Source organism: Zonotrichia leucophrys, chromosome 14 (genome assembly GCF_028769735.1).
Source record: "Zonotrichia leucophrys gambelii isolate GWCS_2022_RI chromosome 14, RI_Zleu_2.0, whole genome shotgun sequence".
NCBI classification, from domain to species: domain Eukaryota; kingdom Metazoa; phylum Chordata; class Aves; order Passeriformes; family Passerellidae; genus Zonotrichia; species Zonotrichia leucophrys.
This window is the reverse complement of record NC_088184.1, coordinates 11050767-11064088: the sequence shown is the minus strand read 5'-3', so window position 1 is coordinate 11064088 and position 13322 is coordinate 11050767. Positions and strand designations below refer to the sequence as shown.

The 13322-nt window shown below is 38.5% G+C and overlaps 2 protein-coding genes across 8 annotated transcripts in view; one reads left to right on the top strand and one right to left on the bottom strand.

Moving 5' to 3' along the window:
* Positions 1 to 13322, top strand: part of C14H7orf50 (chromosome 14 C7orf50 homolog) — a 120330-nt gene that overhangs the window by 33753 nt on the left and 73255 nt on the right. The gene's annotated exons all lie outside the window — the stretch shown is intronic.
* The window catches only part of GPR146 (G protein-coupled receptor 146), a 48384-nt gene continuing 41872 nt past the window's right edge, over positions 6811 to 13322 (bottom strand). For all 4 annotated transcript variants that reach the window (XM_064726109.1, XM_064726112.1, XM_064726110.1 and 1 more), the window contains one exon: positions 6811 to 11510. In XM_064726109.1, coding sequence (XP_064582179.1) covers positions 10462 to 11466 — 1005 coding nt within the window. In that variant the 5' untranslated portion in view covers positions 11467 to 11510 and the 3' untranslated portion in view covers positions 6811 to 10461. The remainder of the gene's footprint in view (positions 11511 to 13322) is intronic.

Genomic DNA, 13322 nt, shown 5'->3' with positions numbered 1-13322 from the left:
ATTCTGTTGACATTAAATTCTGATAGTTAAGAATGGTAAAGAAAAAATATGCATTGTCATTACATGCAAATCAGGTGATTCTTTTATTTTTCTGTTGGTTTTTCAGTAAAGATGCAAATTCAAATGTCACCTTATTCTTTCTAGGACTCAGGGCTGTGCAGAGAGCACAGCAAACTATGTAGGCATAGTGAAAAGATTGTTTTAGAAATTGCAGAAAAATTTCAGCCAGGTTTTGGTCATCAACTTAACTCTTTAGCTTGCAGGATGGATCACTTGTGCACTCGATGCAATGCTGAACAGTTTCAACACGGTTTTGTTGCTGTACTTTCCACTGAAGTCCTTTGAATAGGCCCATTATTGATAACCCTGGGCTCTGCTGGGGGCAGGGTGGGGGGGGAACTAAAATTATTTATTGGCTGAGGGCCAGGAGTGAACTGATGGGGGTTTATATCTTCTTGAATTTGCCTTGGGTGGATGTACGCAAGGATATCTGGCTGTGCCCTTGGTGTTTATTAGTAAAAGAGAGGCAAATCAATGATTGCATGAATGTGAGGAGTATTCAAGGCACTCTTGACAAAGGTTTCAGTGACTGAGAGTTAATGAGCAGTCGGTGAGCAAGGAGTGACTCCCGTGCAGAGATAAGCCCTGACACAGCAGAGCTGAGGCCACTTTTCCTGTTACTCAGTAACCTCAGCTCTGACAATGCCTGGGCTGGAAAAGCAGAGCTCCAAGGGAACTCATCCACTAAGACAAAACTGTATAAATAGAACTGGGAAAGGGAAAAGAGAGAAGCTGTTTGTTACACCTCCCATGTTGAAAAAGTAATCGGAGACAAAGCTCCCATCTGTAAAATGCATTCATCTTTACAGACATTAGTTCATACTTAGTCTGAAATCTGTATAAACATCATTATTCGTTGGTATTTAGGGAGGAAGAAGATGTTTCCTACTTGGAATCAAGTGCACGTAACACACAATTTCAGAATGGTACACGGCTTGAGAGACTCACACATCAGAAAGCATCACATTTTACATCACATTTTACAGGTGGAGAAGCTTGGCTACTGAGGAATTTATTCTTCCAAGGTGATGGAATAAGTTGAAAGCCAGAGGAGAAATAGAGGTTAGAAAATAAAAGTTTCTCAAATATATTCTTTATTCTGTTTAGACTTTGCTGATTCCCATCTCAATAGCTGCAATTCTGCCTCATCTACAGAAACAAAAGAATTTTTGAGGTATGTTAAGAGCTCCCAGGTGGAGTTTCAGCAGCAGCTTGCTGTGCTGTTACTGTCAGTTAATATGTTAGTAAAAGAAAAGCAAAATATTGCTGTTGTGTGACCAGTTGCATCTTTCCTTAGAAAAAACAATAAACCAGTTTGTTTAATTTGCTTAAATGGTCACAGGGTACAAGTCATATGAGAGTAGTGGCAAGCAGACTAGTGCTCAGTGGTATAAAGGTTTCACAAAGCTCCAGAAAATGGTTAAGTGAATGTGTTTGGGATGATGCATAATGTCATAATTATTTTTATTAGTTATTTATGGATTCATGATTTTTTGGTGAAGTTTCTTAGCATGTATTAATTTCCTTGGTGTCAGAGGAAAGGGTTGATGTGTGATAATGATATTCTGGATAGGATGGAGGCAGGAAAGGTGAAGTTACAGAAGTGAAATGTTTGTGAGATGCTGGGGCAGTATTTAGGGATTGGCTGATAACATATACAGCCACTAAGCACCTACAGTGTGCTGTGGTGGGCAAAAGTCAGGTTTATTTTTGAACACAACTGTTCATATGGCAAAATAAATATCTCCAGTACTGAGTGACAGATGTTCCTATAAAGAAAGCAGATGTAAATTACTTTTTGTTTTTCTAACACCGATAATTTCTCTTAATTGACCCATATTACTGATGTGTTTAGCAGAGCACACATCCCTGACAGTAGGCTTAATTTAAAGTAAGGCTCAAGAGAAACTTGTCCAACAAACACTGTTCAGTGTGTCTGGCCTGTGAGATGCTGCAGTGATGGAGATTTCAGTCTCTTTATTCTCTAGCTTCAGGCAGATCCCTCCTGTGAAGTATGGTGGAGATGGTGATCCTGTCTTGCTCATCTTCCTTCTGAGCAATCCTGCTCAGCTGTTCAGCAAAGAGCTGCAATGCTCAGCTGAGCATTAGAGCTCGTGTTTGCTTGGTGCTGCATCCAACAGCCCCAGGGTGAGCACAGATCCATCCTGGAGGGCAGAGCAGCAGCCTGCAGTCAGTCCAAGGGCTGGACTGGATTCTCTGGGGTACTGATTATTGTTTGGGAGCTAATCCTGCATGAGGAGCCCAAAGTTTATTTTCAGACCATACTGTTGTCTTCTCTCAGTTAACGTATCTTTCCTTGCCTTTTGGGTGTAATGTTATTAAGAAAACCATTCCTTTTTAGAATGATAGGATTGTTTTGGAATATTAAATGACTGCTATTGCCTATACACCAGTGTACTATGATGAAAAGCAGTTGCTTTGTTACTGGAATTTTGAATCAGGCAATACACTGCAATTTTGTTTCAAAGATGTTTTTCATCAACTGTCATACATTTCCACCTTAATTTTTCCTCTATTGTTGTTGTGTAAGAAAAAATATTTGAGTGTGGAATATAAGCCACTGTGTTAGTCAAAGATTTCTTTGACTCCATTCATCTGAGATTAAATATTGGGAGCTATTCTTTGTGGCATTTTAAGACACTAAAGTCACTCATATTAATGCAATACATCAGAATTCTTGCGGAGGAAAAACCCCCTAATTTTTGAGAGGAATATCTGTTCTAAGGCTTTTGCTACATTGATGCACAGTTCCCAGTCACACTCTAAAAGTGTTCTTGTGAAAGGCCTTGCTGTTAATTTTATATGTTTAGTCTTACTTGACAGCAAGCATATTTGTGTCCTTGAGTAAAACATTGTAGAACATTAGCCCTTTGACATTAAAAAGGACACCCCTCCTCCAAAAAACCCAAACCCACCAAACCCCCAAACATGAGGGAATTGTACAGAGAACCAAAAGTTGCTAGTTGGAGGAAAGTTAAAGGAATTTTGTTTATGAGTTCATTTTAGAACAAAAGAAAGAACCTCACATGGCTTTATTGTATTATAGTCCCTGCATGTTTGGTTTAGAAAGGGATTTTCTAAGTGAGTTTTTTTAATGGAATTCAGATGCTTATGCTTATTTATAAGGTACATGGAGCCATGTGAATTTGTAAAATTTGATGGTCTTACTCTCTCTGCTTGGATGGGGTTAAGAAGCCCAGGCTGCTGATGTTTATCCATAAGCACTGGTTATTAATGATTATCTGCACCCAGAGGCTGGTTGTAAATCAGCATTTCTTCCTTTTTTCCTAGAATAGTCATGCTTAGTGTAATTGCTGCCTTCTCATCTCAGGGTTCCTTGCCTAAGGTTCACTATTAGTGGTTTTATTATTGGCTTATTTGAGCACTGTTTGTAATGCAAGTTGTTTTATAAACAGTGTTTTATTATTATTGCTATACAGTAATGTTTCTATCAATCTCAAAATAAATTCCTCCATACAGATAAATCATCTGTGTAACTCAGCTACAAGAGCTCAAAAATTGCCTGTATTTCAAAATAATATTCTACTAAAGGGTGGGAAAAACCCTTTTCTAATAGCAAGTTTCAATAAGAGAGCTGGTCTCTGCATAGCACTGCAGATGCTGAAATGATTATTTAATAGCACATAGGCTGGACCTGAAAAATATCAGAGTTCTCTGTTAATTAATTTAGAAATCTATTTCATTGTGAACTAGTGAAACCATACTTAATTAGAAAGAATTACAATGCTCTGGAGCTGAATGGGAATGGCACTTCCTTTGGTCTTTGAGCATCTTGTCAACCACAACGACTAGTAACAGATGTTTTCATGAAGCAATACAAGGAACATGTGTTTTTTAATAAATGTTACTTCTTTGTGAATAGTCAGACCTAGTGACCTGGTTAAATATCCTTCTATCAGGTTCAAAACCAAAATTAACCATTGTTGAGATTTGTTTCTTGCAACAGAATTGTCTCTTACCTGCCTCTCTCTCACAACAGCAGTTGGTTGTCCGAGTTGAGGTTGTTTCCTCTGAATACTTGTAGCAATACCCTCAGTGCCTGCAGACAGGACCATCTGTACAGATCTGTGTTCAACCAGAAACTCAGACTGATTTTTTTTCTCCCTAAAGATTAATTTAAATCTAACTAATTTTACTGATCTCACTGCTTTTGGGAACTACTGCAAGAACATTCTGCTAGTGGCCACCAGATGGAGTTTCTAAAACAGCTTTGATAAACCAGAACTCATTTCAGAATGACCTTTTAAAGGTTTTGGAGATAAGAAACAGTGCAGAAATTCTACTGATTTAAAGATGAATTTTAGCTTAAATTTTCAAATTTGGGGAGGCTAAATTAGGCTTTTCAATTCAGTTCATAATCAGTAATTGCACTGGGTTTGCATGGCAAGGTTTGGATAGCAGAGACAGGGAGGGGCTACAGGGGTGGCTTTTGGGAGAAGCTGCCAGAAACTTCTTCATATCCAACAGATCCAATTCCAGCAGACCCCAAGGGGGACCTGCCACTGGCCAAACTGAGCCCATCAGTGCCAGTGCAGCACCTCTGGGATAATACATTTAAGAAAAGGGGAAAAGCGTGCAAGTACTTTTTTAACTGGATAAAAAGGATTCACTTCTGGTTATAAAACTTGCTTTAAAGAACTTTTGATAGAATAGGTTTTTTAGATTATGTTTTTATAATTAATTAGTAAATACTCTGATGTGAATCCTGTGTTTTGAAATCTTTTACTGCCTTGATTTCTAATAATATGAAAAATCTGCCTGCTGCAGACAGTGAATGTTCTTGACAATTCTTGCAGATGTAATAAAAGTGCCAGTTCTTTAGAAGGAAGGAATATAAGGAAATCACATGGAATTTCAAGGTGAGGGAAGGATTTGGTGGGAAGAAAGTGGGATGACAAAGGAGATAATAGATCCTCTGCTCTCCTGATGGAAAAAGAATGTAGTCAGCATATGTCAAAGTGTTTTGATATATAATGGAAAACTTAAGGAATTCAACAGAAGAAACATTTCACACTTCAGATTTGTTGCCATGGCAGTCTGCACAGCTGGGTTTGTACCACTAGATTGCTTTCACTTGGAAAAAGTAATACACAAGATACTCAAGAAATACACAAGTTTTTGCTTATTAAGAGACTACAGAAATTAATTTAGGAGCAGATGTTTAGGATTCATCAGTGCGTTGAGCACTTCACAGCTGCAGAAACTCAGGCAAGAATCAATTCCTCTCTGAGTCCTCAGCAAACAGTGGAACTGAGAGTGGCACTTGGGCAGGTTCTGCTTTTCTTGGGTCTCACCAGTCCTGTGCTGCTGCAGTGAAGCTCACGCGGTCTCCAGCCCAGACACTGGGCTGCTTTCATTTTTATTAAGCAGTGATAAATGGGGCATCACTGATGCACAGCACAAAACCAATTTAATTGAATTTTAGTTTTAAAGAAGGAAAAAAAAGGTGCAGATGTAATTAAACTTCCTTCTGAGGTTTGTGGGAGCAGTGTCGTATTTTCTTCCCAACCTTGGGAAAATATTCTCCTATTATATAGTAGTTGAGTGAGTATTTTTTGTGAGTGCTCCAAAATGTGGTTGATTTCTGTGATGTCTCTGTATTGACAGGTAATGGCATATTCAGGTTGTCAGCCTGGTTTGTACTGGTATAAACATCTTGACTTTCTTGTACCTGATCAGCCCTTTTTATTTGCATTTATGTAGTTTTTCACTCTTCAAAAACCTGTGAGCTTGTGAACTTGCTGCTTATTAACTAACTGTTCTCACTGAAGATCCTTCAGTCTGTGTTGTATATGAGGGGTTTTTCTAATCCAACTTAAAAATAGCCTTTTTGTTGGTTGTGTCCAAAAGCTCTGTGAAATGAAGGGTCAGAAATCACTGCTCTGTACTTGTTAAGAGATGCTGGCTCTCCTCTAAAGAAAACTCCCTTTAAAGGACTGTGTGGAAGTAAGGGCATCCTGTCAGAGCCTAGGCTTTGATTAAATGGTGAAATATTGCAACTTTCACTCTGACAGTTGCCATTTTCATTTATTTCTGACTGAGACTTTTAGAAGTGCCTTGGACTGAGGGTTTTTTAAAAGAGTTTACCAATAATAATTTTAAATAGAATTTGCTGTTACTACTGTCTTCCTACGCTTCACAAAACACCGAAAGGGAATAATGAATAATTTTGAAAGCACAGCCAAGAAAATATTTTCATATATGTAGGGTAAACGAACTATCCATGGGGAGTAATCTTTTGGCTATGTGCAGTGGTTACTGCAATGAATGTGTTACAAGATATCTTAGATTCTTAAAAGCTGTGTTTTCTTAGGGATGCCAGAGGTGTGGGTTATTTTATTATGTTGTTCTGAGAACCAAGAGAATTTCTGCAGGAAGCTGATTGTGGCAGCACAAAGGAAAGGAAGTTGTCAGGATGTGGCCAATGTTTGCATTGATCTCCAGGTGCACTGTTACTCTGCCTCATTAACTGCAGGATTCTTTATTCTGAAAAAAGGCAGGGTATGTGCCTTTTAGCTTTCATTCCCAGCCAACTTCATGCTGATGAAAAATGAGATTTTAATAATGGCAAATTAAGGCCTGGAAATTTGACATCCAAGTCATGCAATTTGTTATGTTTTGATTCAGTGAAGCCACATAGGTTTAGCTTTGTCTGCAACAGGTTTTTATCAAGAGAGCAAATAAAAAATCACACATTTTATTGACCATGTACACTTGAACACTTTTTATTGAGAATGTATTATGAGTCAATACTTCCTTTATGAAGCTTTCCATAAAGTCCATTTCTGTAGTATTTTGACATGATATTGGAGTCCACATCTCTTCATTGTAATAGAACCAGGAATTTTCTAGTGGCTGATCACCTTCTTTCATTAACTGAAATTAAATCTTCGGAGACCAAAAAAATTTGATTCTGAAATGTAAACTTTTGAAACTAGGACCTCTACTAAGTTGGTCAACAAGAACCTGTCTTGAGCTAGCTGTGCTAATAACTCAGATAGAAGCAGAACATGACATTTGTGTTAGTTGATTGATTTGACTTAATTAGCGGTTCAGCAAGAGGGCTGTAAGTCATAAATCAATTCAAATATTAAGTTTAATTTTGTGAGAAAATAACACTGTTAATAATGGCACTTAACTAGTGCTTACTTTCTAGTACACATTATATACATACAGAAGAATACAGTACACCTTCCTGTTCAGAGGTTTACATTTAAATGACACACTTTTAGAAATAATTTAATAAACTCTTTGCAGATTCTTTTTACATCAGTAGGCTGATTTTTATCTTGCATATATACAGTATTTTTATTCATATCTATTTAAATGTGTAATAGATAAGCCCCTATTTACAGTCACCAGCAACCTTCAGGTATTTGAAATGGAAAGGCCCCATTCTCAAGAACTTTGTGTATTAAATGTTTGTCCATAAAAGTTCTTCCTAATTTATGATACCTTGTATTTCCTTAAGTATTTTACTGTACTTGCTTCTCTGCTGTTCTTTATATAAGTACTGCAAAGCTCTCTCTTTCTGGGATGCTGCTCTTTCAGAGATACCAGATGAGGGTGCTGCAATTAAGTTCACAATTCCCTTAGGAGAACAGCAGCAAGGCAGATCCACAGCACAGTTTCTTTGAGGCAACTAATAAATCAAATTAACTTTTCTAAGAGGTTGAGTGGATAGCAGTCTTGTTCATTAAATTATCCAAGTTTTTGTATCTATGATTGCCATCACATTTAGTGTTTATCAAGGATACAGGCAAACATCCATAGCTCTGTTGCAGTAAAAAAGATTAGGAAAAAATCAGATCGGATGCCCCATGGGTAAGTTCCATAAAAATCTGTCTTTCTACATCTCTTCAATAGCAGCTTCCATTTTCCTACATAAATTTGTAATGTTGAATCACTGAGTAAGATTTGGATCATCATAAAGCAGTCAGTGTGATGAAGTAAACACGAGCATTGAATGGTACCAGGTGTGCAAGGCAAGCAGGGATGGGAGAGAAATGAAAGTTAAATAAATTGTGCAGAGAAGTGAAAAATGATAAAGAGAAATGAGACAAGAGCCATTACCTGAAACTGAGAATTTAACACTGAGAGAAAGGAACAGAAATAAAGGCAACAATTCTTTTAGAGACAGAAAATCAGATGTCTTAAGAGAAGGAGGAAATGGAAGTAAGGAAGCAACATGGAAGTTGAAATTGCACTTAAAGTTGCCTGCTCAGCTGCACTGTTCTGGCAGTGTCCCAGTTCTGAAAGCCTCTATTCACACCAGATAAGCCAGTTCCTCCCTGTTGGAACTCCTCCTGCATAATGGCACAGAATTTCTTTAACAGATTTTACGTGAGAGATTTCATGTGGCGCATTAAGAAACCTAATTTTCCTCAGATGGGAAGAAGGAGTCTGTTTGCTTGACAGCTGTAAGGAAAGATTTTGTTCTTAAGCACTTCTGTGTGGAACTGAGCTTGAGTGCTCAAGTTGTGTAGAAATTCACAGAAAATCTCTCAAGGTGGGCAAACCCAAGAAAGCAGCCATTATCATGTGTCAGCAGAGAAGCATTAAATGAGTGAGTTGGACACAGCAATGAGGAACAGCTTAAGTTCTTAATGTGGTTTTCATCAACAGGCTAAAACTGAAAACACCACAGAAATAGATTATTTACTCTGTAGGCTTTAAGGGTTAAAAATATCCAATAAAATATGAAAAACTCTTAAAAAAAGCAAAGGTTAATGGAAAGTCTTCCACCAGGATGTTGATAACTTAGAGATGATTGTATATAAAGAAGATAAGCAAAGATGACTAAAGGAAGAAATTGCTTGATGGAAAAAGATCTGAAAGGTCTGTTCCTCAGAAAGTACTTTTCACAGAACTCCAGTATGTGTCTCTGCTGACAAACTAGGGCCAGTTACCAGACAAGATTGTGCTCTAAGCAGTGGGAAGGGTTCAGTGCTGCTCTTGCTCCATGTTTTTTTCTATACCAGAAGCTTGAAAAGTCACATTTTTTAATGATGTCATGTGGAATTTGAGTTGTGCTGTAACAGATTAAGCAATAAAATGACACTGTAGCATGAATCAAGTGACAAAAATGTCTTGGGGCCCCACACCAGTGGGAGAACATCAGCTCCACTTGCACCCCCCTCCTCTCCCCCCTGTCATTAATGCAACAGCAGCACAAGAACAGGTAGATTTTGGATCAGTGCTTTGTAGCTTGTTGTTGTAACTGTTTATGTGCTTCCTGCAGCATGTCTGTGTTTCTCATGTATTTTGTATAAGCAGTCAAATTCTTTACTTTGTATCCAACAATCCCAATGGAAGGCTTTTTGAGAGGTCAGCAAAGAGCTGATGGTGAGTGGGATTCCTATATTGAGGAATTTTATATGGTTTCCAAACATCCAGTGATGTCCTAGATTAAAGAGAGTTTAATTTATTTGTTGCAAACATATCCCTTGAAAATACAAAATGTTAATCATAAACATATTTATTTTTTAAGATAATTACTCTTGTTACATGAACATATGTGGACCATAACACTTAGCCAGACAATCTTTGCTAGTTAAATTCTGATTTAACTTTGTAAACCACTGTGTCCTTCATTTTAGTATGTGGAACAAACATCTCTGAGTTCCGTCAGAATTAGTTAATAAATATTTCTGAATTCCTGAAATGTTTTAGGATACAAAAAAAGCACTGGAAAATTAAAACACATTTTTGTTATTTGTTGTAGCTAAAAGAAAAAATCACTTTACCATAAATGTTAAAACAGGTTAGTTTGTGTGAGAAAACAATTTCTGAAAAAAGTAAATTAGGCTTCTTTTAAAGGGGGAAATCAGTGATGGAGAAAGAAATTAAATAATTTAATTTATAATTAACATTTACTATTTGGACATGTATAATTGAGTCATATGATCTTCAGTAAAGATCAACTATATAATCTTCATTGAAAAATTCTATTTACTTCATCAAGGATAGCACTGTCACTTTGTACAGAAAACAAGGTAATACCTTTTTCTATACAAGATACAAGGTGCTGTGTCTTCAGTCAAGACTTCAATAAACTGCTTAGTGATATCTTCAGAGAGGAAGATCAGAGCCATGAAAACAGAGTTTATCCTCTGTCAGCAGTTCAGTGCACTGAAGGTATCTGATGTCACAGGTAATGCAGCACACAGGCCAGAGCCTCACACCACTTCAGCAAAAACTACTGGAAAATTAAGACTGTTGCATTCAACTGCAATGGAAGCTCCTTCCAGCCTCTTGGTTGGGACTCTCAGACGTCTCTGAGTGCCAACACAGCAGCGTCACAGTCCCAGCACTGAGCAGCCAGCTCTGCAGGCACAGAGCACCAGGGGTTTGTCACACCTATGTCATGACCTGCTGTACCACTGTGCGCTCGTGAGAACACCCCTGGTTCCCACAGTGTATCTTTTTAAGCAAACGGCGTAATTTGTTGGGAAAGTTTTTGTTGATGTATCTGTAGAGCAGAGGCATGACAAAGCTGCTGGAGAAAGCCAGGAATTTTGACAGAATCGTGGCAAAGTGTAATATCTGAATGGACTTTACATCTGGAATTCTTCCTCGTAGGTTAGTAAACGTGCTTACCAAGAGAATAACGTAATAGGGTGTCCAGAGGGTGAACTGTGTGCAGACTGTGGCAATCAGCAGCCTGTGCACTGAGGGATCCAGGCGCCCGGTGTCCTGATCCAGCGGCGTGGCCTCCTTGCGGATTCGCAGGATCAGCGTCAGCGCGTAGAGCACGGCGATGGCGGGAACGACGTACCCGATGAACACCATGATGGCGTCCGCCGCCTCCTGGTTCTGCATCTTGGAACACTCGATTATCTTGGTGGACACGTGGTTGCAGACGTAGAACAGGAGAGATGAAAAGCTTGTGAGCATGGCCCCACCCCAGATGAACCCGCAGACGTGTTTGGTGTTGTACACACTGGACATGTAAGTCCTGGGCAGGGCGCGTTCGATGTAGTAGTCCAGACTGAGCAGTGTGGTAGAGTACATGGTAACCAACGACGAGACGTTGAATAAAATAAGGAAGGTGATATAAACTTCATTGTTGGAATTCCAGATGGCCCATTTTGTATTGGCAAGACCTAGCAGGTACATTGGTGCCAGAGTGTTGATGATGAGGCCGGCAATGGCAATGTTGACAAAGTAAACATCTGGCATAGTCATAGTAGCTTTGTTGTAGAGGTTAACTAGGACCAGCAGGCCATTGTAACAAAGGCCAATTGGGAAACATATAATGAGGTAGAGAAGGGAAAAGATGGAAAGCACAAGGTCGAAGTCATGGCAGAGATGCTGGTCCTCACTGTTCTCAGTACTGTTGATTAAGGCTTCACAGCTCCACATAGTGATTTGAGCTTTTGTGTCTTCTTTGCTGGTTACCAGCTTTTCTGTAGAGAGAGAAAGAGTGAAAGTGTTGTTAAAATATTACATTGGAAATGAAATGCAAAGTACTGTGAAGAAAACATTTGTGGACTTCAAGATTATACGCATCACATAACTGATGTTGTTAGTCTAGAAGAAAGTAAACTGTTATTCAAAATTTCATTAGACTAATACATGTTCTGCAGTTTTGATTTAAATGAAACTAGTGACAAATTAGTTGATACAGGACATTCAACAGAAGGAAATTGTAAACTATCATTAAGTATTGATGTATATATGAATACTAATGCAATTTTTTGAAAACTGTCAAACAGTACCTGGTATATAGCTAAAAGTATTTAAGGGTAACTACTGAAGAGTAGAAGGATATAAACTGAAGCACAGATCTTTATGTGAGAAATAGAGATCTCCTAACATCTTAAATAAGCTTTACCTTAAAAAAAAGTTTCTTAGGAGGCACATGTAAGGCAGTATGGTGGATGTGTATTGGATCACTGATAAAACAGACAAAGACTAGAGGATACTGGGAAATGAGGTGTAAGGGGGTTTGGTTTTGTTGTGGTTTTTTTTTAAATAGGTCAGTTTCTATTCAGACTCCCAACCTTATAACCATTTAGTTTCAAAAAAACAATGGACCTCTGTAGTCCAGGGAACTTAATATCAGGGCAGTCTGACTTTCCAAAAGGCAAGAATCAGCTATCATTTCCTCTCAAAATAGCTCGAATTCTTTAAAAAGTATGCTACTATCAGCAGTTGTGGCCCAGCCATCTTTGCTTTATCATCAGTAGAGATAGCATTTTAACTGAAACTGAGTGAACTTCAAAGCAATTGTGTAAAGTCGCTTTCCAAAATGCAGGAATGAGAAATAATCTCTGAAGTGCAACTCAAAACAGGCAGAGCCTTAAAATCGTGGTTGTTAGTGATGGCATTTCAGGGGCAGTAGAGCTGGTGCAGCAGGTGATTCCCCGTGTCACGTACTCTGCCTGTCACACACTGCCGCGGTTTTGTGTGCTCCTCCGTCAGCACCTATAGCAAAGTGTAAGTACTCATACCTGGATTCTTTCCAGAGGGAGAGCAAGATTTAATCAATCCACAATAAACATTGTGCAATGAAAATGAATGCTACTAGACAACATGCTATACTCCATGAACCAGATGGCTAAATTATACTGTGTGGGGTCTGTGAGCATACAGTACGTGACTGCATCTCCCTGGTGCTAATCCTCTGACTCTTCAGCCATAGTACAAAACTTGTCCCAAAACTGTGTCAACTTCCATGTGTTATTTCCCGCTGCAGTTGTTTTGTGTGCATTTTTCTTCTAAATAACATAAGCTGAGCCAAAAGTCAGGCTAAAAATACAGTAATTTTAGCTGGGCAAGCAAATATTTATTCCACTGTCCCATGTTGGATTTCCTCAGAGAAGTAGCTTCTGTGGCAGCACCAGAAGTTCTATTGTTTTCAAAGGTTGTTTTCACCTTTGTGGGAAAACTTGACTTTTTTGGTTCATTTTTTCACATCAGTTCTTCAGCTATACTGTTGTGTTGAGTGGACCATATCATATCTTTATGTTGTCTATCTATCCTCATTCTATTTTTGAGCACTGATAACGACCCCGTTTGTTTTCAGGAAGCATCTGTTGGTTTAAGATTTTAAGAAAGAAAAAGAAAAGCTGTTTTTTTCGCAGTTGAAGGGAACCAAAACTACATCTCATTGAACTGTTATGACTCGATTCAAGCCAAGCAGCAGACTGGAACTAGATATTGCAAATATATGCATTCTGTTGAGTGCAAAGGTGACTAAGCACAGGCATGGGTAC